Source organism: Bubalus kerabau, chromosome 12 (genome assembly GCF_029407905.1).
Source record: "Bubalus kerabau isolate K-KA32 ecotype Philippines breed swamp buffalo chromosome 12, PCC_UOA_SB_1v2, whole genome shotgun sequence".
In the NCBI taxonomy this organism is placed as follows: domain Eukaryota; kingdom Metazoa; phylum Chordata; class Mammalia; order Artiodactyla; family Bovidae; genus Bubalus; species Bubalus kerabau.
The window spans coordinates 32361777-32387534 of record NC_073635.1 but is presented as its reverse complement, the minus strand read 5'-3'; the positions used below and the strand labels follow the sequence as shown (position 1 = coordinate 32387534).

Sequence of the window (25758 nt, the reverse complement as noted above, 5' to 3'; positions counted from 1 at the left end):
TGAGGGAATTACTTCCTTTTCAAATACACTCACTTTTGTGCATCATGGAGAATGAAGAAAGTGCCTGTCGTCAATGTAATGATCACTGTGAAGCAGCTGTTTGGTAACCAGCCTCAAATGTCCTGCCATAGTAAGAATATGAGCTTTATTTAAGTATAAACATTTAGGGGAAAAAAAGGACAGTAAAGCAGCAGTTCTGTAGGTGGCATATGAATTGTTTTGAATGTTTCTTAAAGTAGCCCCTAGAACTACCTTCATTAGAATTACCTGGGTACTTTAAAAATGTTGGGCCTGTTCCCAGACCTACTGAGAATCTGGGGTGGAGCTGCTCAGAAAGAGTCTTTTTAATGAAGCTCCCAGGTAATTCTGATGAACACCAATATCTAGGAACCATGTACTTAGTTCTTCAGCTTCTTTGTAAAGATGCTTTTTCCATGCAGGCAATAGTGTCAGTGTATTAAATTTGTATCTATGAAAGAAAAATTAAAAGTTATATTTATTCTTTCATGTCAGCAAGCAGATCTGATATCATTAGGAAAAGTTGTGTTGGCTTTGGCTTGCAACTCTTTGGCAGGAATTCAGCGAGAGAATTTACAGAAAGCCATGGAACTGGTGACAATCAACTACTCCTCTGACCTGAAGAATCTGATTTTGTAAGTTTTAATATAATGATCTTATGAGATAAGACAGAGATTTTTCATGAGAGTCTTTTAACAGTGATTCTGTTGATTTTTAGTTTCCACTATTTAAAATCAGGCTAAACATAATTAAACAATTTTTAATTTATTTTTATTGCTAAGTATGTATTTCTTGAAATAAGTTCATAAACCAGTGTGTTTTAAATTAGTTATTGGTGTTGTAAACATTTGGCCAAAGGGTAGACCCCCTAGAGCTGCATTGGTATCTGCGAGCTACATATGACCTTTTACATTTAAATGAATTACAGTTAAATAAAATTGAAACGATTCAGTTCCTCAGTTGCACCATGTACATCTTAAGAGCTTAGAAGCTGCATGTACCTTCTGGCTCATATACTGGACAGTGTGGACATGGAACATTTGCATCATCTCAGAAAGTCCATTAGACAGTGCTACTCTCCAGAGTGGTCAGTATCTTTGTAAGAGCTGTCAGAAATAACCCCATCTGCAGCCCAGTTGTGTGGTGTGTGGCCCACACCCCTGTTTCAGAGAGTATGTGTGTCAGGGTCCCTATGCTTCTCCCCCAGTGTCTTTATACTCCAGGAAATCCTTGATTGTAAATCTGAAATGACTGGGGCTTAAGAGAAGCCCAGTCCACTGTGGACTGCTGTCACGATGGTCTATAAGATGCGTCTGACATCGGGGATTCTGGAGGGGGGACAACCAGAACTCTTACTTTAAATGATTTAGGAGAATAGATGCTAGGAAGTCTCCTTTGAAATTTTTTTTCTATGATGTTCTAGAAGCAATTAGAGCTTATTGATCCTTTTCAGTCTCTTTTAGCTTCCAGCTGTTCCTTCTGATCTTTCTGTGTAACCCTGGATGATCCAGTTTCTTTTTGGACTAGCCCTGTGGTATGGAACTGAGGGACGGAGGATGGGGCTGCCCACCTGTGCTTTGTTACACTGGCCTAAGTGTCCTGCTTGTGACAGAGCACTGGAGCCAGTGGTTACCTGGTTCCTTTGATGATCAACTAAGATGATTTCTCTTAAATAAAAATACTTGTTTCATATACTATCACAGAAGTGATTTCTAGCCATAGCTTGCAACACCTAGGATGTTTTAAGTAATCTCAAGTTATAATTTTCCCTTTTTATAAAAGTGAGAGTAAAGGATATAAGTGTAATAAATTGGCCATAAGTTAATAATTACTGAAACTGGGTAATGGGTACATGAAGATTCATCATACTCTTCTCTCGCCTTCTACAAATGTTTGAAATTTTCCTTAATAAAAAATGAATAAACAAAAAAGTCATACTTTCATACTAATCAGTAATCAAAATTTACAGAGCAGTAAAGTATGTATCATGTACTTTTGAGCTGATTGATGTGAATTATGAATTAATTCACCTAATTCTTCCAATAACCCTTTAAATTAGGTACCATAACTAGCTCCATTTTAAAGATGTCAAAACTGAGGCTGGGAGATATAAAATAACTTGCCAAAGTCACATAGCTTATACTAACTTAGTAGTTAGATATAAATATGTCAGTAATTACAGATGAATGGCTAAGACGTAGATCGTCCACATGAATTTATAACTGTTCATTTGTTCAACAAAAGAATGCCTAACTCTGTGTCAGATGCTGAAGCTGCTTTATATAAGGTGAGCAGAATCCCCCATCTTCTGGAGCTTCCCCCATTATAATGGGGAGGAGTTAATAAACTCGTCAACAAGTAACATATTTGCAGGACAGAGATAAGTCCTATGGAGAAAATAGGTATAATTATAAGCAGAGCACAGAAGAGTTAGAAGCTGCTTTGTTAGGAATGGTTAGGACACGGTTGACCTGTCAGAATACTAATACTAAATGATCAATAATCATTGTGTTCTGACAGGTAGCCGTTTGAGATGTGTAGTATTTTTCTGCCTTAGTTATGATGATAGAAGAAACTTCTTTTTCCTGATGTGTGTTAGTGCATGGAGATTTCTCAGAAATAAAAATACCATGACAGCTGGTAAATGAAGTCACAGAGCAGGAGACAGCTTCCTAAAACACTGAAGCTTGTTTCCCTTACCAAAATAAAAGTCTGAGTTTTAGTTTAAAAACTATTTTTGAAGACCAATGGAAAAATTTCCCCACCTACAACCACCCCTCCCAAAACCTTTGGATCTTTTCATCTCCCACTATTGTAAAGAAGAGTTTGAGAATGGAAATATGGTAAGTGTAACTCTATACCCAGCTTTCCTTTCTCATTTTCATAGTAGTTAAAGATTTAGAGAAAGAGACATTTTTACAGTTTTTTCCATTGGCTCTTAAAGTTTTCCAGAGAAAAGAAATACAATCATTAAGCTTTAAAAATGAACTCGACTTGCATGAAAAAAAATTTGAAATTGTGCACACTAACATGCTGGTGGCAGCAGTCCCTGTGTGCTTGTGGGTTGTGTTGTTCTGTAAACTGCGTGTTTGGCATTCAAGTGATCCTTCTCTATTTTGGTTAGATATTTGTTGACTGACCAAAACAGGATGCGAAGTGTAAATGACATCATGCCCATGATTGGTGCTCGATTTTATACTCAATTGGATGCTGCTCAAATGAGAAATGATGTCATAGAGGAAGACCTTGCAAAGGTAAAGTGTGTAGTTAAAGGAGTGTGTACGCACCTGCATCTGTGTGTATCAGTAGATGTAAAACAGAGTAATTACTGTGCTGGATATAGTACGCAGCTGGCTAAGACTGCAGATATTTTTGTCCAAACTTAGTGTTCAGTATTTTGATTTCTCAGGTCCTCTGGGCATTTGTCTTATTTTTTTTCGTTCATGGTTTTGCTACAGTCTTGAGATAGAATCTTGATTTTTTTTTTTTTTTTAATATGCAGTCTTAGTAGTAGACAGCTACAGTGGGGGAAGAATACATCACAGGCTTGTGATTACTACATCCACCCTACTGTATATAAGACAGATAACCAACAGGGTCCTACTGTATAGCACAGGAAACTCGTCTGTGATAACCTATATGAGGAAAATCTGAAAAAAGAATGAATACATGTATATGTGTAACTGAATCACTTTGCTATACACTGAAAGTAACACAAAAACTATAATCCAATAAAAGGGACAATTGCATAATCTTCTTGAGTGTTACAGTATGTAAAAAGAACATGTTATATTCAAAAGTACAACCAAAAGGTGGGGATATTAGGGTTTATGGTTTAAAGCAAATATTGGTACAGGATACCAGTTTTATAAACGTTTGCTTTTATATTCAGTTAGCTGGAACATTAATATTCTCTCTCTTTTTAAAATGTTTTATAGGAGGTTCAAAATGGAAGACTGTTTAGGCTTCTAGCAAAATTGGGAACAATCAATGAGAGGCCGGAGTAAGGATTTACAGTATTTTACATCATGTTTTCAATCAAGGGCACTGTTTTGCATAACCAAAATGAGTATACCTTATTGTTACTGATTTTATTTGGGAAAAGAGAAGAATTCGCATGTGAAGTGACCTTTTAAGCCTGTTGTTAGCCATTAGGGTGGTGTTTTTAACCACAGCCCTGGTTGTGGTTGTCCTTAAGGATTACACATGCACAGAGAGAGAGAGAGAGAGAGACACACACACACACACACACACTCACTCACTCACTCACTCACTCCTCTGTTGTGGTTTGCCTATAAGGGAACATTTTCTGCCTGTCAGTACTGCCTCTGCTTTTTGAAGCCTGTTCCTTTTACCATGGTCAGATTGGATCTTTTTGATATTTCTGATTGTTTCATGCCTCTTATCTTCTATTAAAGTGCATTGTTATAGCTGTCACATGAGTGACACTGGAAAGGAGGCATCACCATCTTACCTTTGTTTAGTTCTGCCTTGTTTGTGAGTTAAAGTTAATTGTATGTTCAAGAAAGAAGCGAGGTTGATGCTTATGCTTCGTACCTGTCCCCAAGACAAGGCGCAACAGCAGCTGTGGTGACTGGGAGAAGCTGCGCTTCAGGATTGTTAGCTGCTGTGCATAGAGACAGGTGGTAGGTAAATACCATTGCTTGAGGGAGTGTTTTTGATGACAAAATTTAAAATCACATACCTTTCTTCGAAGTTAAAAGATTCAGTTAGCATTTTCCCTAGCGATTTTTCTAAATAAAGAGAATGTGGTCATATGTTGAACCATTTTAAAAGTTTTTAATTGCTTCTTCTAGCATTTATCTCTTTATTTAAAAATATGTGCTTAAGTGCTGTTTCTTGATTTTTCTTCAGTGTTTCAATTTTTCTTCAGTGTATATAGCTCAGCTAATGACTTTGTCCTGTGGCAGGTGAGGCTGTATTTCTCATATACCCTTCCTTTAACTAAAGACACATACACACACTATACCACTTAACCCCTGAATTTTGAGATGAGTATTCAGTGTTGACATTATTAGAGCAAGGTAAATACTGTTTGTAGCTTCACCACACAGTAAATCATGACTACATTTCCTTTGTTTTGTATTTTGTTTTTTGTTTTCCTGGTGTGAATACTTGTCTTATGTAGAAAAATAAGCAAGTGAAAAATATTTACCACCAGTTCATTCTAAACTCTCCGCCGGATATAAAACATTCTTCCATATGGCCCCAAATGAGTAATAACCTCTCAGTTCCCTTTTTCCTCCGCATTAGAAAAATTACCCCCAGGGCCTCAGGCCTCTGCCCTCTGCCCCGCTTGTGGCTGGTTGCCTTCCAGCCTGCTCACGCCCTCAGCTGAGACCCCGGGCTTCCCTGCACTCTTGCCCTGGGAGCTCTCCCTCTTGTTGTCCCCCCTCTGTGTTGCACACCCTGTTTCTTGCTTTTTGCATTGGTTTACTCTTCTGCTTTAATAAATCACATCCTTCTGTAGCTTCCTGAGAAAGGGGAGTTTTTCCCAGGGTTTGGAAGTCTAAAAATATCTTTATTCTGCTTTCATACTTTATTGATAATACAATTGGGTATATGTCCTCATAAAATTGTTTTTATTAATGAAATCTTTTGAGTATAGTGCGTATGGACCAGTTTCTTTAAAAGTAGAAAAGGTTTGCAGTGAAAAACCTTTCATACGTGACACCCCCAGTCTCTCCACTCCTCCTACCAGCCTTTATTAGTCTCTTGTACATGTTCCCTGAGTTAACAACTGTATATTCTTATCACCCCTCTACTTTAAAATATGTACAAACTGTAAGTTATGTACAGGGGTCTGTATATTGCACATGACAGTATGTTTTCTCATAACAGTGTGTTTTGGAAATGTTTGTACAGATATATTTAGTGTACGGCCAGCAGTCTTCTCAATAGTTAACAAACATGACCTAACTGAATCCTAGTAACAGCCTGTAGTGCGGATACTTCAGTATTCCCTGTTAATAGAGAGATTGAAGCATAGGTTAAAAGCCTCTGGGGTCACGCATAAAGTCAGGACTCGAGTCCGGACAACATGTGGTTCCAGAGTCTGTGCTGTCTTAACCACAGTGCCGTGGTCAGTGGCCGTGTAATAGTCCGTCATGTGGGTGCGCTGTAATTTGTCTCTCCAGTTCCTTATCAATGGCCTTTTGAGTTGTTCTCAGCCTTTTTGCTAGTGTAAGCAGTTCTGCAGGGACTGACTTAAGCATACTTAATTTTGTGTGTGTACAAGTATAGGTCCAACTCTGATTATGAGGTCAGTACCTGCTGGAATTTGTGACTGTAATTTGGCAGCTGGTAGAAGGATTTGCCAGCGTACAGTGCATGAGAGTCTTTCACTAGCAATACTTTTTCCGAACTTCTGGGTTTTTGACCACCTGATAGATGAAAAATGGAATCTCAGTGCAGGTTTTTTGGTATTTACTCATAATGAGCACGTTGCCTATCTTTCTGATTCAATTCTGTTTCCTTTTCTGTCTGTCTCATCCTTTGCCCATCTTTATTTCCAGCTGTACTTTGTCTTTTTGCTGTGTAGGAGCCAGAGGGATCTGACATTTGTGATCCTTTCTTTTAAGTTTATCATCTTTCTTTTGACTGTGCTCAGTTTTTTTCCAATATAGACATTTTTATAGTAGTCGAATTGATCAAATTTACTTTTTGCTTCTGGATTTTGAGTCACGGTCAGAAAGTTAGCATTTCTACTCTTAAGATCTTATGAAGGGATCATCAAGAATTTTCTAGAATACTGAAGGTTTCATTTTTTTTCATATTAAAATTTTTTATATATTTGGAATTTAAATAGGATGTAAGGTATGAATTCACCACCCCCACCACCACCCACAGTGGTCCAAAAGCTATTTATTGCATAGTCTAGCTTTTCCCACTGGTTTATTAAGGCAGCAGCTCTTTCACACTATCTTAATGAGTGACATTTAAAATCTACTAGTGTTAGCTCTTATCTCTTTTATTAAATTTGTTAGTAAGCTTAAGGAGCATTTGTGTTTTTTAGATGTGGAGTTACCTTCACCAGGATAATGGCATGTCACTGTATTTGCTGATGTCTGCTTTAGTATCCTTCAGAGTTTATGATGTTCTTCATATAGTTACAATACACTAAGTTTATTCTTAGGTGTTTTTTCTTGTTGCTGTTATCAATGGGAATTTCCTCCATTCTGTCTTCTTAGATTCTTTGTTATCCAGTATATATGAAAACAGTTGATTTCTATAAATTTTGTAGCATGGGACTTCTAGTGTTTGGGTAGTTTTTCAGTAGATTCTTCTGGGTTTCTCAGTCGTGTCTTCATATAGTGATAGTCGTATTTCCTCCCTTCTCATTTCTGTGCTTTTGATGTCTCTTGAGTGCCTGTATTAGCACCTCTAATGCATAGTTGAGTAATAGTAATGGTGGTGTCTTTCAGAATTTGAAGCACTGCTCCGTTTATTGTCTTTTAACTTATAGACAGACTCAAAGCCATTTTCTTTCCAAGTTTTTCTTCACCCTGTGCTTTTAGGACAACCCCCCCGCTCTTTTTTTAAGTCATTGATGTGCAGAAATTCACAATGATGTGCTGTGGTGGTGAGTTTTTGATTCATTCTGATGAATCAACAGATGGACCTTTTAGCCTTGGGAATTTATATCTTTTAGTTCTTGGAAGTTGTCTTACTGTTTCTTTGCAAACCTCTTTCTGGAATTCACGCTGCTTAGATGTTAGACCTTTGCAATTGATTTTTTAATATTCTCTTCTGTTTTCCATATTGTGTCTTAGTGTTGTGCTGTAGCCAAAAATCTCAACTTATTTTGTCTGAAGTTAAAGCGTTTTTTCCTAATGCTTTAAATTTGTACTTTCTAGGCAATAATCTCAACTTACTTGGTCTAAAATTAAAGAGTTTTTCCCCTAATCCTTTAAATTTTTTGAATTTCTGCTATATTTTAAATTTCCAAAAACTTTCTGCTTTCTGAATATTTCTGTCTTACAGCATTTAATTCATTTTTCTCTGAGGCTGTCAATTATAGATTTTTACTGAGTGGGTTTTTTAATTTTTTATTTAACTTTTATTTTGTCCCCTGAAGTATCTCACGGGAAATCCCACTAATGACTTCACCTTCAAGCACCCCACAAAGCATTAGAGCTCAGTTGTTGTTTTTTTTTTTTAAGATCTGCTAAGTCATGCTGCTTACCTGTCTGCTTTTCACCTTTTTAATTTTTGTGACTATTTTTTGTCTCCTATTGTTTCTGATCCCTTTGTCCTTGTCTGTCTATACACTTTTTTTAGACACTGTCAGTTGGCTGGGATTTTGAAAAGGAACAGAGATAAATGGGTGTGTTTAATCAGCTTTTAATTGAAAGACCCTGGAGTGATCTTAATAAAGCAGACACATGACGGTGGGGGCTTCCCTCTTTGTTCTCAGAATGCAGACCTCATTTTTACATGTGATCTAAGGCTGCATGGCCTGACCTCTTCCTTTTCATCCTTGCTTCAGATCTGCCTTTTTTTCCTTTTAATTTCCTCCTTGCCTCTTGTGCTGTCTGCCTGTCTTTTCTTGTACCCCTCCTTGTCCTCACTCGGGTCCTGCACTCTGATCCTCTTTTCTCCCCCAGCGCCATCCAGCCTCACTTGTCTTTTCTTGTTTAGGTGCTCCTTTCTCTGTCCCTTGCACATACTGAGGCCTCTGACCAGGAGGCATGCTTCCTTGGGGAGAGCACCCATTCCCTCTCTGGAAAGCCTTCCTTGGCTTCCCAGGTGAATTCTTGTTTCTGGTCTATACTGTGTGCCTGTTTTTAAATAGCATTCTCTCCATATCCAATTGCAGCTTTCTGTAACCTGTATGTTTCATAGGTCACTGAAAATTAATAGTGACCATCTGGACGGTTTTCCAGCTCTTTGCCACTCACTTTCACATCATCACATGATGGTAGGAAACCAGTATCTACCCCATTTGGTTCAGCCCTAGACATTTCCCTGTTTTATGCCCCCAGAAAAGCAGAAGACATGTCTGACATCTCTCTCTACCCTATATAAAGAGGTCATTTGCTTTCTTCCCCATTTTATCTAAGGGTAGGGGCCTAAGTGAGGAAGGGATTGTGAAGTAGGAGTATGTAAGGGGGTGATTGCTTTGAGAAGTAGAAAATGGTAGTCATGTACTTCCATGTTCAGTGAGATTATTTTTTAAAATCTATGGGCACTCTGGACATAAAAATTTGATTTAAAACAGCTACACACAGACCCTACTCTCTGGTTGATTGTAGACAACAGTAAAACTGGTTTTGAGTCTGAAGTATAAACATACAGCTTTGTGGTGTAAGCATGAGTTATTGAGGTTAATATTCCCTTCCCTCAGGTTTCAGAAGGATCCTACCTGGTCGGAGACGGGCGACCGGTACCTGTTGAAGCTCTTTAGGGATCATCTTTTTCATCAGGTGACAGAAGCGGGTGCTCCTTGGATTGACCTCAGTCATATCATTTCTTGTCTTAACAAGGTAATCTGGGTCTGAACTTTGAAGATTATGATGCTATAATCTCCAGTTTATAGAGCTACATCTTGTACAAATACTGAGAGACGTAAGGAATTACATCTCTGTACTCTGCTGTAGTATACAGGGCATGTTATTCATAATTATTAGCTGCTCCCACTTAAGTAGCAGTTTATAGAATGGGAGTATTTTTTAAAACCTGCATGAATAATTTCAGAATTTTTCATGGTGGACCTTTTTGTTGTGATCAAATGTCACAAAATGACTGCCTCTTCTCCCCCAACCCAACCCCACTGTCTTTTATTTACCAGCTGTAGTTTGTTTCAACATATGAGGCCATGAGTGGGAAAGACAAAAATACTTTTGCCTTTAAATATCTTTAAAAGTTGAATTCCTTTCTTTGCAGCCATGAGTCACATTGAGTGCTTTCAGCTCAGGGTGTCATTCAAGTGTTAAAACTGAGAGCCCAGTGCGGGGCATGCCAGCAGAGCCCGCTGTGATAAATGGGGGGTAGGTGGTTAGATGAACCATGTTGGTAGAGGCATATCATAAGTTTATTTAAGAGGCGAGCTTTGTGTTTTAGAGAGGGCTAGGAGGGATGGGATTTACAGAGGAAGGGAGGAATGCATTTTCCTTGTCAGCTACTTGTAATCATGGAGAGAAATGGGTCTCCAGAGGTAAACCCTCGCCTTTGTTCAGGTTTGTATGTGAAACAGGGGTTGGCCACCTGTGGCCTGTGGACCAAATCCTTTGCCTGTTTTTAGACAACCTACAAGCTAAGAATTTTTTCTCACATTTTAAAAAGATTGTAAAAACTACAACGAACAATATGAAACAGAGGCTTGTATATGGCCCTGAAATTGAAAGCATTTACTGTCCAGCCCTTTTCTGCTGACCCCTGGTCTAAGCTGTCCCTAAGTTGCAATGATTAGAGCAGAAACTACCCACTGTGGCCCATGATTTAGATCTGTTGGCTACAGTGTGCTCATCCCCAGATAAAATGGGTTTTATTTTTAAGCATACTTTGCCATGTTTGAATTTCCTTAAAACTCTTTGGAGAGTATTGTCAGTAACCTACATTAAGACAGAACAAGACTGTATGTATAATTTAGCTAATCTGGTACGATTTATATATTCGTTTGTCCTTTTTCTTTCGGAGAAAACGTTTTTTCTTAAGCACCAAGTGGAGAATAAGGCCACCAGATTTTAGAAAACAAGAGTCTATAGTATCAAAGCACCAGTGGGTAAAAATACGTAAAATTGGAATAAATACTGACAGGGAGAGCCTGTGGAATAAGCCACGAACAGACATTGTAGATGAAGGTTACTTATTGAGTCTTAGGATAACTGAAGCTTTGGAGAAAATTCTGTTTCATTTCATAAAATAACTGGGAGTAAATAAATAACTCAGGGTAAATAAAAGAGGAGTAAATAAGTTTATCCTAAATCTGAAAATGTGACAATTTTTTGTTTAGAAAAAGTGTAATAAAAGGGATGGATGGTCATTTTGGTCATACAAAAATTAAATTTTTACATAGATTATTTTGGTGGAAATGACAGAAATTAGATGGTAAAATGATTTGAAAGGCTATTGTCTTCAGAATTAGTGTTAAACATTTTGATAAATTAATGAAAATGGAAGGAAAAATGTACATTGAAAACTAACAAAAGTAAAGTGAAAGTCCTAACAGGAGAAGTTATTTGGTGAACTCAGGATTCTTACTAACGTTTATAAAGGCCTCATTAAAATATTATTGCCAGATCCTGATAGATAGGGATTTGATAATGATCATATACTGGCATTCACACAAGTGGAAATAACACAAGTAAACGTATGAAAACATTTGGTAACATTAGTTAAAAAGGTAAAAAAAAAAAAACATTAAAAAAGGTAAATTAAAATAGCAAGGCACTCATTTGATGTGTTACTGGTAAGTTGGTACAGATCATAAATTCGTGCTGTTTGATGTCCTTTGGAAATCATTTTGGCTGTATGTATTAAGCTATAAAATTCCTCAGACTTCTTGATTCCATCTCTCCTAGGGAAGTAATTCTACAGAAGAAAAAAATTAAGTAGCCAAATATGTTCATTGCACTGTAATTCATGATGCCAAAAGACTGGAAGATATTGGGGGAAATATTGAAGTCTGCATTTTATGGAGTATCAGCTGGATGGAAAGTATTGCACCCAAGTGTTAAGCGTGACAGACAGACAGGCAGCAACACAGGGCAACATTTTTAAAAAACACACCTGAGTTGAAAAGTGTGTGCACACTGACTAGTGATGTAAAACATTTATGATTATCTAGAGGGGGATGTGACAATTTAAAACATTTTTCATATATTACTGTTGCACGTGTTGTCCTAAAATAGGCTTGCACTTCACATGTTGTGTGTCTGTCTGTTTCAGTTAGATGCTGGTGTGCCAGAAAAAATAAGCCTCATTTCCAGAGACGAGAAGAGTGTACTTGTGGTGACTTACAGTGACTTAAAGCGATGCTTTGAAAATACTTTTCAAGAACTGATTGCAGCTGCGAATGGTCAGTTGTAGTATTTGCTTAAAAAAAAAAAAAAAAAAAAAGGCGGGATATGGCCAAGGAGCTTAACCAATAGCAAATTGCACTACAGCTGAACTGTTGTCAGCGCCTCATCTCACGTCGGGGAAGCGCGCAGATGAGCAGAGCTGCTTGCACTTGGGTCAGGTGCGCTGTTACTTGAAAGAAAGAATGTCTCCCTCAGCCCCGAGCTGCGGCTGCCCGCGGGCCACACCTGTGAAGAATTCATTTTAGATCAAGGAGCACCATTAGGCGAATGATGTTCCAGCTTTTGTTTTTTTTCCCCACTTGTATATGCACTAATTTTAATTTTTTAAAGACTTTTTTCTGATCTTTGAACTTTCGCCATGTTGTATACTTATTAAGGGAAACTATTTGCAAGGACACTTTTGGGAAACCATGCTGGGCAACATTTTTGTTCACTGAGGGGTGCAGAATTTGCTCTTTTGGGGAGGGGTTGCCCTGAAGAACATAACGGACCAGGTCAGTGATTTCATGGAAGTACAGTATGGTGCATAGTTCTTGTAAGAGTATTGTATGCAAGCTCTGTATGCCATCCACTGTTTGTTCAGATTGAGAGTTTTTTTGTGTGTTTTGTTTTGTTTTTAAGAACACAGAAAAATATCAGTGAATTATTGGGCATGAATTCCCCTCTCAGCTGATTTAAATCCTTTCTGAATGAGGACAGACAGACACTGAAGGAGCATATAGAACTCTTCGCTCCAGATTAAACCAGAGCCTTTAAAAAAAAAAAAAAAGTGTTCCCCTGCTAATCAGATACATTTATGCCATTTTTTTTTAAATAGAAAAAGAACATTAAGAAATTGTGTTAAAGGCCTGAAGGTCAGGAGTCTGTTGCTTTAGGTTCTTTGCAGTTTGCTTTTTTTTGTATAAAGTTCTGTTCTTTGAACCACAGCTTTACTATGGTACTTTACACTGGACACAGATGCAGAGACACTGTTCAGAAGACAAACTGCACACAGCAGTGGTCTGGCGTCGAGAGCTTTCTGAAGTCTTACAGCCTGGATCTGGAAGGATCACAGTCTGCTGTGCCTTTGCAGTCACTGCTTAGCCCAAAGTCATAGTGCTTTTGATAATAATAACTCTGTGGGGTATTCCTGAGTCAGTCAATCTCAAAAGTTTGGAATTTTCCTCCTCTTAACTTTCTTAACATTTGGACGTGCAGTTGTCGCCAAACTTGGGTATTCATGGAATTTCTAGTCAATGAAATACCTGTACTTAGATACTGAAGACTGCCAAATACATAGGAATTTTCTTTCATAAAAACCAGTAATGAAGACTCTTATCTCCTTTCCCAGCACTGAATGTTTTACTAGCACTGGGTGCTCACCACACAACGATGAAGAAATGTGGAAACTCAGAAGGTCGGGAGGGACTTCAGGCACTTGCAACTGATGTGACAGTCTTCAATTTTAATAACTATTCCTATTTGTAGTTTTCAGAGAAGTTTTTAATATTTCTCTGTCCACTTTTTATAAGCTTTAAAATGATTTTCTCTGCCTTGAGATTTGCATCAAGAAAAAGCACCTCTTCACCCAAAAGCTTTGAAGACTAGAGACATGCTTTACATGTTTTAACAAGTGTGTTTGAGTCCACGTTTGGTAGCATCAGTTGTTGAGTTAAAAAGGAAATCAATTATTGCATTTGATCAGGATGGATTTTAAAAAGAACATAATGTTCACTTTTCAAAGGATAATTAACATTTGCCACCATAATGTTCTTTTTTTATGTAAAAGGAACAAGAACTTGGAGACATTAACATGCAAAGGTCTTTTATCATTATTAGCTCATGTATTTGAGGAAGAGCAGCTGTCTTTTTATATGTTTTTTGACAAATCATATTGTAATTCTTTTGTACAAAAAAGAACTACTTGTATTCTAGAAGAAATATGAAATGCTTAATTTATAAGCGGGCTGGAGATTTTTTCCAATATTGTTTTCTTTGAAAATGAAAGGGGATCATCTATTTTAGTTTCGGGGTCTGGGAACTTTCTGAAAATTTAATTTGTGGACCAATGTTATGTGAAAGCTAAGGAAGGGCAGGGGTAAAATAGGGCTTGATTTTCTCATTCTGTACAGACCAGCAAACTTCCCTCTGCAAGGCAGGCTCAAATCACAAACCCAAGAGTGTTGGCGTCATAAAATGCTAGTTTGCTTCAGCCCCTAGTAACCTCAGGACTTGGTTTGAATATAAAAGGTAGACAACTGATATGTTTTCACGAGTAAAATATTGTCAGCCAGAAAGCAGGTGGTGTCAGGTAAACGTCTTTTTTTTTTTTTTTAAGCTTTGTTTTATATTTATTTTTCATTTAGTTTTTATTGGGAATGGTTTTCAATAGCACTCTTATTAGTTCTGCTTAGGTGTTTTTTGGGGGAGCCCTCTTTTCCATAGTGTAATTCCACTTAAGAGGTTGTCTAAAAGTTAGTCTTTTTAATTCATAGGAAGATTTTAATATCTGAGAGTACTCAAATTAAGGATGTAAACTTCCCACACCTTCCTGTTATGACAGATATAAAAAAGCACAGAAAGGACAACCCTTGAAATCATGTAACATTGGTCATTTCAGCTTTTTGTACCTATTTTAAATTCTGTCAGTGCGTTTACTTCATTGTACATATTTTTGAGGGCACCTTTGTGTTTTTGCCTTCAACCTTGGTTCTGTGATTTGGATGTCAGCAACTTCCCTGAAAAGCACCAATGTGTTAAGTTCTAACGTCATGACCCCGGTCTGGGTTATTTCATCTTTAATCCTGTTTTCAGTCTCTACGTGTACAGCAGTATTTTTAATAAAGAATTACAGAGAGAAGATTGTCCTTTTTTTTTTTTTCCCCTTTTTGGTACCAGTGCATTTAACAAGATGATGTTTGTCTTATGATCAGGACTTATAAGGCTGAATATTTCATATGTGTTTTGGAGGAATTTTTGGTCTTTGGATAAAATGGTGGCAGATTTATTTACCAAGTATCTGTTAAATGCTTAACTTGGACCTGTTCTAGACACTAAAAATGCAGATATGAGTATTTGTTATTTACAGAATGTATAGTTACACCCAAATGTTTCTAAATAGTACATGGCACGTGGTGTAGTTCAAGGGAGAGGACCTGCTTCTGTGAAAGGAATGACACCTAGCTCATCGTTGATTCAGACTCAGTCTACTGTGTAGATGCAGGTGCCCTTCCCCCCACACCCTCCAGAAACATCATATAAGGGTAAAGAATGAAAATATGGCAAAATGTTAATATTCATCAAAACTAGATACTTGTTCACTAAATATAAGCATACTTCAGAGAGACTGTGGGTTCAGGCCCCTGCAATAATGCAATAAAGTGAGTTGCATGATTTTTTTGATTTCCCCTTGCATATAAAAGTTAGATTTACACTATCAATAGCATTATGTCTAAAAAAATGTATATACCTTGATTTAAAAATCTTGCTAGCCATCATCTGAGCCTTCAGCAAGTTGTAGTCTTTTTGCAGTAGTAACAGCAGAGATTCCTGATCACTATACCAAATAGAGAAAGAATGAAAAAGTTTGAAGTGCTAAGAGAATTACCAACACAAGCCATGAAGTGAGCAACTGCTGTTGAAAAACGGTGCCTTTAGACTTAATTTGATGCAAAGTTGCCACACAAACTTCAAGTTTGTAGAAAGCACAGTAACTGTGAGGCCTGTCTGTATTTTATTGAATGCCTGTTATCATATTATTAACTAAAGATGTATTAATATGTCTTTTGTTACTCAGACATTATTGACCAGAAACGTATCAATACTTTTTTTTTGAAGAGAGTGATGCAATTAACACTGTTACATAGTTGTACAACTAACTTGTACAACTTCAAGCAAAGTTTGATCCAGGATTCGTTGTACTACTTAGGATTGTTATCATTTACATGTTGCTGCATTAGGTTTTTATTCCAGTCTTGTGTATATCATAAACAGAAACTTCTTAAAAATGGTGCATCGAGAAATTTTGAGCGAAAAGCTTTTTGGTGAACTTTACACAGACACTTTCTCTGATAGGCTGAGCGATATATATATTAGTGTCTTCAGAACATAGTTCTGATTCAGATGATGTGAACATTAGAGCAATAAAAAAACAAAAAACCTTATTGATTCTGATATGGAAAGTGGACATGAGACTCACCGGTGCTGGGGGATGCATTCTCCTTTGCCTCTACTGAAGAGTAGTTTGAAGACAATGTTTCACGAAGATTAGAAGACTTTACAGGTGTGTCAGTGTTCATATATTGAATGCAATTACCTGCAAAGTGTTAATGAAATAACAGAATGAATTTGGGGCCCGGTCAGAATAAAAATTGTCTGCCACAGCTGTTAGTTTCTGCAAAAAGTCCCCAGTCAGTAAAGAGTTAATGCCAGGCATTGCTCTAGGAACCATTAGAATCCTGACCACAGCAAGTATTTGTGCTCTTGTTGCTCAGTTATGTCCAACTCTTTGTGACCCCATGGACTAGCCCGCCAGGCTCCTCTGTCCACGGGATTCTCCAGGCAAGAATACTGGAGTGGGTTGCCATTTCCTTCTCCAGGGGATCTGCCTGACACAGGGATTGAACCCTGGTCTCCTGCATTGCAGCCACCAGGGAAACAGCCATATAGTAGTTAAGAGGTAATAGTGATTATGTGATTAAATAACACAGAAGTGATTAAGTAACATAAAGGATGTGGATCGGGTTGCCAAGTTGAGCAAATTAAAACAAAGAACACCAAATTAGCCTCAGAGTCATGCAGTGTCACTTGTCCCATATCTGTTGCTTGAGGAGAATTGGCAGAGCCAGCCTGATTGAAGGGGAGGGGAACTGGGTGGGGGAGTGGCAGGAACACCGCTGAGGTTCACAGGGGATGGGAGAGGGTTGAGGCTATCTTTTGGATTGGTCACAGTGTCAAGAGCACATGTGAATTTAGCATTTGCATGAGAGTTTGGGGGGAGATCTGGTCAATACGTGTAATTTGCATGTCATTATCCCATAGATGTCATTGCAAGTCTTGAGGTTGGTTGGGATTATGAAGAGAATTCGTATGGGCTTAGAAGACCAAAGGTCTGGGGCAGTGCCCTGGGTTCCCTGGAACACTATCCACAGATCAGACAAAACCAATACATGACAGAAATGACCTGTGGTGGTGGAGGGGCGGGGGGCATCTGGCAAGTCCAGAAATCAAGGTGTTGATGGGAAAGATTGAGACTAAAAAGGGCCATTGAGTTTAGCAACATGGCATTGTGGATAATCTTGTCAAGAGCAGCTCCATTCAGTGAGAAGGAAAGCTTGGCTCAAGTGGGAGGAAAGGGACCAGAAACAAGAAGTATAAGCTCTCTTTCAAGGAATTTTGTTGTGAAGAGGAGTAGAGAGATGGAGTGGTAGCTGGAGGGGAAAGTAGGGATGGTTAGGGTTAGGGTGTTTGGTTTTGCAGGATGAGAGAGGTACTAGCGTGTTCATCATATCCAGTGGGGAGTGGGGAGTGGGCAGGGCTGGGGGTGGTGAGGTGCTGGCACAGTGCCCTTGGGTTGAGTTTGGTTGGGGGCTGAGTGCACCAGCGGGTGTTTTGAGTCAGTGTTTGCAGGCAGATGCTGGTAGGTAAGAAAATGTGACCAGGGGATTTTGAAGTTTTCATGATTCCTTCAGTTTTCCCATTAATGTGAAGGGTAAAACTGATGGTACCTATCATGTTGGGTTGTTCTGAAAATTAAATGGTTTTTCCTTGTTTTTTTACAGCACTTGGAATAGTTGCTGGCACAGAAAATTCACTTGCTGTGTTAGAGTCTGAGCCTAAGCCCTTACTCTTTTTAAAATGGGTTTTTCTTCTGTGAAAAGTTGTGGTACTTAATCTTTTTCTTCCTTTTGCATATCTTTTATCGAAGAATACAAACACAGGTTTGCAAGTAAGTGGACAGCTCAGTGAGTGATCACAAAATGAGTGCACCTACTACCCCACCCAGATCAAGAAATAGAACCTTCTTTATGGCATCTGATTGGTTTGTTTTTGTTTTGTTTTCTCTTAGATGTCTTGAGTTCAAAAAACAGAAGGCTAGTCATTCCTGTGTTGGAACCCAGGAGATTTTTGAAGTATTTTCTGGCCTTTGGAACCCAAAAGTCTGATAACATGTTTAACACTGAAGGGTTCAATAAACCTTACTGGGCCATCCTTCTGCTGGAGTAAAGAAAAAAAAAAAAAAAAAAAACTATTCCCAAATGTACTGTAAATTTCTAAAGTCATGAGAAAACTTCCAAACAATGACATGACACCAATTCCTTGAGCATTCTTCAAATTGTTTGCCTATATGAGTGACTTCTGAGTCAAGAAAACCAGTAATATTTTAAAAGGATTTCAGATTCTCATAATGCTTCTTGCCCTCTTGAGCTAATTGAGATTAGTCACATCCCCTTTTCTTGCTTTTATCCCAAAGAAAGTAGGCTTGTTTTCTCGAAAATGTTTCTCCAATCTGGTTTGCTCATGGTGTTATTAGGAATGTGATGGTGTGAGCGCTTTTTAAGACAACCTCGTGGTTGCTTATTCTATGTCCTTCTCTTTCTAGGATGTAACCCACAAAACAAAGTTGAGTACTTAGCTAGTGTCCTTTTCTTACGGAAATTCTTGTGTCTCTGGATTTTGCCTAATTATTTTGTATGCTTTCCTGCACACAGCCTCTAATACACACACACAGTTCTATTCAGTTCAGTTGCTCAGTCATGTCCGACTCTGCGACCCCATGACTGCAACACACTAGGCCTCCCTGTCCATCACCAACTCCTGGAGTTTACTCAAACTCATGTCCATTGAGTTGGTGATGCCATCCAACCATCTCTCCCTCTGTCGTCCCCTCCCACCTTCAATCTTTCCCAGATCAGGGTCTTTTCAAATGAGTCAGTTCTTCGCGTTAGGTGCCAAAGTATTGAAGTTTTAGCTTCAGCATCAGTCCTTCCAGTGAATATTTAGGATTGATCTCCTTTTGGATGGACTGGTTTGATCTCCTTGCAGTCCAAGGGACTCTCAAGAGTCTTCCAACACCACAGTTCAAAAGCATCAACTCTTTGGCACTCAGCTTTGTTTATTGTCCAGCTCTCACATCCGTACGCGACTACTGAAAAAACCATAGCTTTGACTAGACAGACCTTTGTTGGCAAAGTAATGTCTCTGCTTTTTAACATGTTGTCTAGGTTGGTCATAACTTTTCTTCCAAGGAGCAAGCATCTTTTACAAACACATACATTCTTCATTATGGTAATACTACTGTTTGGGAAAGCCTGCCTCATTTTTAATTGAGGGGACTTTGATCTGTAGCTAGCACTCACCCTTAGTCTGTACATTTTACTTGTGATCATGTTGATCTTAGATTTTTAAAAAAATTTTTTTATTGCAGTATAGTTGCTTTATAGTGTCCTGTTATTTTCTGCTGTACAACAAAGTGAATCAGCTATATATATATATATATATATATACACACACACACATATATCTCTTTTTCTTCTGGATAGGGCATGGCAACCCACTCCAGTAATTCTTGCCTGGAGAATCCCACAGACCGAGGAGCCTGGTGGGATACAGTCCATGGGGTCACAAAGAGTCAGACACGACTGAGTGACACAGCACACACATATCTGTCTTATGGATTTCCTTCCCATTTAGGTCATCACAGAGTGCTGAACAGAGTTCCCTGTGCTCTACACTGGGTTCTCATTAGTTCTCTTACACATTGTATCAATAGTGTGTATATGTCAATCCCAGTCACCCAGTTCATCCCCACCGCTCCTTCCCCCTCCCTTGGTGTCCATACATTTCTTCCCTATGTTTGTGTCTCTTATTTCTGTTTTGCAAAACACTTCCTCTGTACCATTTTTCTAGCTTTTGTTATACTGTTCGCGTGTCTTGATTGTTAATACAGCCACTCTGTGGGCTGATGGATGATCTCTGCCTGTCTTGAGCTGCATTTTCTGTCTCTTTCTTGTGCTGGTTTAGCAGTTAATATTTCACGAGCATTTTTATGCTTGTCCCCCCTCAACAGCCCCAAGAAAACCAAGACCCCTTTTTTCATTTTCACACAGAATTGAAAATATATGGATGTTTTTGTAAGTTAATTTTATTATATGAAGATAACATACAAAATACATTCATAGTGACTAGAGATGTAGGACAAAATTCTGTCTCACTTATAATCTGCAGCATATATTCTTGGTTTGTATAAAAGTAACTTTAAAATTCCAGTTTCCTTAAATAGTTCTGCACAACACACACACACAAATATACATATAGTTACCACCACTGTCAGTCAAAGGTGCGCTCCTTCTTTAATTAGTTAAAAGAGGCCAACAAGTGTGTTTTTCCCGTTTGACATCCAAAGGTAACCTTACCAGGATTTTGAACACACTTGCTCCTCGGGTCTGAGCGTCATTCTGAGAACAACTAGAGACAAGCTTGTGCGTGGTTTCAGTCCCCTCCCACCCACCATACTCGGGTTATGTGATCTCACAAGTCCTGGAAAGGGGGTCCTTGCCCCATAATTGTTCATGCCAAACATTTTTGTCAAAATTGACAAATGGGTCTAATAATACCATCGATTCATTAGTGATTTAATTTTCTGTGCTGCTTCAGGGCACCTACCTGTGACAAGCCCTTTCCCACTGGAGAGCGTCTTTTCCTCCCGGTTTCCAGTTTTTGTTCTATTTTGAGACCCCAGATGGAGCTGGACTGCTGGACAGAGTCTCTGATTCCATTGAGTCTCTGAGGAAGCCAGATTAACACAGTCTAAAGGGTTCTTTGTCTTTTGGAAAGATGGTATTACTAAGGCCTCTTAAAGAACGGATTACTGAAATCAAGACATACACGTATAGCTAAGGTTTTTCTTTGTTTTCCCTAATTGCTGGATCCTTAACTGACTTGAAAAAACCAGAGACTCAATTTCAAGCTTCTTATATTTTGCCTGTTTAACCTCCTCCCGGTTACCTGATTGCTACTCTTGCCAGTGGTCACAGGTGCTCTTGTGCCTGTAAAGAGGAAGAGCAAGGCTCTCCCCGCCTTTGGTCCCTGGTCCCGTGCTGTCTGCACTTGGCTCCTGGTGGAGACTGGCTGGAGGCTCCTCCAGCAGAGGTCCCCTCCCACCACCACCCCAGGAGCAGCTCTCTGGCTGGGGACAAGCCAACTCTCCCGTCTCTTCACACCAAGAACCTTGAAACGAGACTGTGACCACCCCCGCCTCCACCTGTCCCCTGCCTTCTGGCCAGGGCAGGATGTCCAGGCCTATCTATCACCTTTGTCTCAGGTTCTAGGGTTACATCACCTGCGTCAAGGTAAGCATCCTCCTCTCCACCAGGAGCAGTGATCCCTGTGGCCTGCCCGGCCCTGACTGGCCCCAGAAGGTGCACACACATCCTAAACACACAGCATCACACAGAGATGGTGGCGGACCCAGGGCCTCTCGGCCCCAAGAAGTGGGCGCCCTTTTGTACCCTGTCCCTATTTCGGTCACAACTCAGACCCGAGGCAGGGCCCAAAGTAGGTGAAAAGAGGCTTTTCTCTTACTGACGGCTCATTAACTAATATCCTGAGTCCCAGTTCTAGAAACATCTTGCATAAATCACACACCACCTTTTTCCTCAAGGAGCATAAAGTGCTTCATAGACATTGGTTACTGCTCTTCTGTCCAGGAGACAAGCGTGAGAGAGTTGGGGTCCCCACTGAATAAGAAGGACACATGGCTGCCTTCCTGTCCTCCAGTCCCCTCGGTCTCAGGCAGTTGGTCTGGTACAGAGAGGGGGTTTTCACTCTGCCTTCCCTTTTTCTCCATCTATCCTAGTTTGGGTCTAGAGAAAACCTCCACAAGACTGTTGCCCTTCTCCTCAGCTTCCTTTGATTACTAATTGAAACATGTTAGAACAAAGAAGTGAGTTAAATGGACTATATATGAATACTCAACATAGAAGCAGACGTTATCTGTGAAAACGTGGCTTTAAGCCTAAGAGGTGACATGACAGACCAGACTCACTGGGGTGAGCCCACCTAAGGTTTTACAATCTGCTTGATAGTTCCAAAAATTATGTTTGGCTTTTTTTTTTTTTAAACCTCCCATCACCCCTCCGTCCTGTATGCTCCCTGGATGGATTCTCCAAGATGGACCTGGTGGCACTGTCCTCTACCCACTCCCGCCCCACGAGGTGCAGCTCCAATACCCCTCCCTGCCCCTGCCCTGTGTGCTCTCCCTATCTTCTCCCTCCCCACACACACACACAGCCTGCTGGAGACCCCAGAACCATGCCTCTGACAGCACAGGCCTTGCTGGCCCAGAGTCCGACCCGCAGTGACAGGTGACAGCGTGTGTCCTGAGCCACCTGGAGCCCGGAGGCCGTGGGGGTCTCCAGGGTCAGGGGAGAGTCAAGTCCAGGGCGGGGTCAGGATTTCTGCTCCCCGCTGAGTCCTGCGAGGGTCGGCAGTGGCGCTCTTTGTCACTATTCCTCTATGTGGGGTTACATTCTTGTTAGTCAAGAGAGAAAAAAGCACTATTAAAAAAAAAAACACACAAAAAAGCAGCCGGCTCCTGTGGAAAGGAAAAGGTGTCGATTTCTATACGCATAATACTGGCAAAAGCTAGTTTTCTGGGGTTTATAAATACACACATGGTTCTAGAAAGAAGGCTGTGCAGAATCAGGCTTTAGACTGGTGGGGTGGAGTACAGGACCACAGAGTTGTAGTCGGGCGGAGGTGAGCAGCAGGAAATCTTCCTCTCCAGCTCCGAGTGGTCATAGGTGAACCTGCGGTGGCCTGTGCCCAAGTGCCCACAGCTGGCGTGGCAAAACGTGGGTCTGCTGAGGTCAGAAAGGCCCGACTCCTTACTCTTACTGGTTACTCTCAAGCTAAAGACAGAAAAGAAAGAAAAAAATCAATTCTACAAAATGGATTTATTGGAAACACTTAAGTCCACTCTACTGGGCGCTTTGTTCAAGCCCAGCGGCTTCCCTGGTTGGTAAAGAATCTGCCTGCAGATTCTGTGGGAGGCCCGAGTTCGATCCCTGAGGCATGAAGACCCCCTGGAGAAGGAAATGGCAACCCACTCCAGTATTCTTGCCTGGAAAATCCCATGGACACAGGAGCCTGGTGGGCTACAGCCCATGGGATCGCAAAGAGTTGGACTCGACTGGAGGATTAACACTTGTTCAAACCCATCCAGAGTGAGTCTGTTGAGTCCTACCTCAAACTAGGCTGGGGTGTCTGGAGCTGCCCACGGCCTCTCCTCCACTGGCCGGGGACGGAGGGTGGGATTAGTTAAAACAAATCCAGAATTCCTGGTGGAAAACAGCTCCCAGGCTTGGGTCCAGCGCTCCCCTCCGCGGGTCCGTTAGCACCTGGGATTGGCTGAAAGATGCTAAACCTGTGAACAACATCGTCTAAGGGGAGAGCTGCGATTAAAATAGAGGATCCTGAGAGGAGGCGCCGCCTGCATCACCCAGGTGGGCCCTGAATGCAATCCCATGTGTCCGTCCGGGCGGGGGCATCACAGCGCTCGCAGGAGGAGCGGGGCCACGGCCATAGAGGAGGAGTGCCGGGGCGTCAGGGCTGGAGGAGGCGCTGGCAGGGATGTCCTGTGGGGGAGGGGGCCTCATGTCGGGATGCAGCCCTGCCGACACCTCGTTCTGGGGCGTCCGGCCTCCGGAACTGCAAGAGGATCCATTTCTCCCGTTCTGAGCCACCGACTTCATGCAAAGTTCTTGCGGCCGCCTGGAGCGATGCCTGGGACGTGCTACAGAAACTTGTAAGTTTCTCCCTCTCAAGTTTGTGCTCCGGAGGAGAGAAGCATTCGGTTTGGTTCGGTTCCGGGCAGTGTGTCGCTGGCCAGGGCGAAAAGACTAGCTTTTGGGTTGGGTGCAGGTGGGGCGGGGAGCTGGTCTGGTCCTCCGTATTTGATAGTTTCAGCAACACCGGTGGGAGTGAGAACCCCGCGTGCCACTGGCCGTTTGGCTCGAGATTGGCGCACCCGGCCTTTGAACCATGTTCTGTATGTTGGTCTCGGAGTGGACCATTTTTTTCCCACAAAGGTCTGGAAGTGTTTCAAGGCAGGAAACAAGAACATGTGGGCCCCGTTTCTCCCCCTCACTCCGTGTCCTGTGACCTGCCCAGGACTGGGCTCGGGGTCCCTGGGTGCCCGTGGAGAGGACACAGGTGCGCAGGTGTCCGTCGGGGAGCGTTCACAGCCCTCCAGTCCTCTGTAGTTGATGAGCTGGGGCCCCACTGCTCCGAGGTGTCTGCGGACGCCCTTTGGTTTACATCAGGGTCTGCAAACTAGCCTGTGAGCTGGCCACCTGTTTGGTTTGTTGTTGTTTTTTAAAACAATAGTTTTATTGACATGTTTGCATATTGTACAATATACCTATTTAAAGTGTACTCTGGGCATTTCATATAAATGAAATCATACAACTGGCTCCTCTCACTTAATTCAAGGTTCATCTATGTTGTAGCCGCCTATCAGTACCTCGTACTTTTGATTGACAAATATTCTCTTGTACGGATATATGCATTTTGTTTATCGGTTCACCAACTGATAGACACTAGAGTTGTTTCTACTTTTGATTCTTATGAATATTTGCATATACGTTTCTGTGGGGTATATGTATACCTACAGAGTTGCATTGCTGGTTCAGAGTAACTCTGTTTAACCTTCTGAGGACTGCTTTCCTCTGTAAACTGCTAGATTGTTTTCCAAAGTGGCTGCAGTAATCTCATGTTCCCACCAGCAAGCATCCAGAGTTCTAATTCCTCCACGTCCTCATCAACACTGACTCTGGTTAGTGAGGACCAGAGTTCTAGAACCACGTCCCTGGTTCAAACCATCCTGGTGGGGGTGAAGAGGTGGCTCATGTGATTTGCATTTGCCCTGATAGCCGATGAGGTGAAGCTAATTTTCACGTGTTCCCTGGCCAGGGCCACCGGCTCTTGTGAGTATGGTTGACTGGACACAGCTGCGTTTTATTGCTCGTCTGTCAGCTGCTTTTATAACTGGCCTCTTACGAATGGGTCTGCATTCAGTAGAAAAACCATCTAAGTGAAGTTTCGTAAAATAGAAACTTCTCGGCAGTCAGAATTTAGACTGTAAAAAAACACATGCAGAACATACTTTTCTGAAAACACTTAACTCTGAACATAGCACCAAACTACACAAATGCAGAATGAAAACAGCATTTCAACTCCACCAAAAATATTGATCATGAAAGATGTAAAAAGTCACCTGACTTCCCTAGGCACGGTTCTCTTTTTAAACAGGTCCACCCCCAAAGTACTCTTGTTCTCCTAGCTCTTCAACTGTATGGAAAACATAGGGTGCTTGAGAGTTTGAGGAAAAGAGAAGGGAGCACTCCACCTGTGTTGTGGAGGAACTGAAGACTTTGTTCACTTTTTAAATCTTATTTTCGGGTCCTTTGCTTACCGAAGGAGGCCCAACTTCTCCCAAGTGTTTTGGGAACTCTGTTTAAGGGGTGGGGGAAGTTTGCAGATCCCTGATTGAGATAAAAGAGGGGCAGAACGGTTCCACATGGCGGGGAGGGTCAAGGGCAGATGTTTGAACCAGGAAAGGAAGGCAAGTCTGGTGGGCCTTGCCCTGCCCAGCGATGTCGCTGGGCGGAGAGGAGCCGGCCGTGCAGAGTGCAGCGAGAGCCCTGGTAGTTCTGAC

At 40.9% G+C, this 25758-nt stretch overlaps 3 protein-coding genes across 14 annotated transcripts in view; 2 read left to right on the top strand and 1 right to left on the bottom strand.

The window, feature by feature from the left end:
* PAN3 (poly(A) specific ribonuclease subunit PAN3) overlaps positions 1-14901 on the top strand; it is a 122878-nt gene extending 107977 nt beyond the window's left edge. For 7 of the 10 annotated variants that reach the window (XM_055542470.1, XM_055542471.1, XM_055542474.1 and 4 more), the window contains 6 exons: positions 514-653; positions 3143-3272; positions 3957-4021; positions 9386-9524; positions 11929-12058; positions 13393-14901. In XM_055542470.1, coding sequence (XP_055398445.1) covers positions 514-653; positions 3143-3272; positions 3957-4021; positions 9386-9524; positions 11929-12058; positions 13393-13529 — 741 coding nt within the window. In that variant the 3' untranslated portion in view covers positions 13530-14901. Of the gene's footprint in view, positions 1-513; positions 654-1471; positions 1553-3142; positions 3274-3956; positions 4022-9385; positions 9525-11928; positions 13015-13392 lie in introns of those variants that run through there. The other 3 variants (XM_055542473.1, XR_008700977.1, XR_008700978.1) reach the window with 3 other exon arrangements.
* Positions 14902-20166: 5265 nt separating this feature from the next.
* Positions 20167-25758, bottom strand: part of FLT1 (fms related receptor tyrosine kinase 1) — a 205066-nt gene continuing 199474 nt past the window's right edge. For both annotated transcript variants that reach the window (XM_055542466.1, XM_055542467.1), the window contains one exon: positions 20167-22951. In XM_055542466.1, the coding sequence (XP_055398441.1) occupies positions 22750-22951 (202 nt within the window). In that variant the 3' untranslated portion in view covers positions 20167-22749. The remainder of the gene's footprint in view (positions 22952-25758) is intronic.
* LOC129624480 (uncharacterized) overlaps positions 22988-25758 on the top strand; it is a 42947-nt gene continuing 40176 nt past the window's right edge. Inside the window, exon 1 of one of the 2 annotated variants that reach the window (XM_055542468.1) lies at positions 22988-23847. In XM_055542468.1, coding sequence (XP_055398443.1) covers positions 23557-23847 — 291 coding nt within the window. In that variant the 5' untranslated portion in view covers positions 22988-23556. The remainder of the gene's footprint in view (positions 23848-25758) is intronic. The other variant, XM_055542469.1, reaches the window with a different exon arrangement.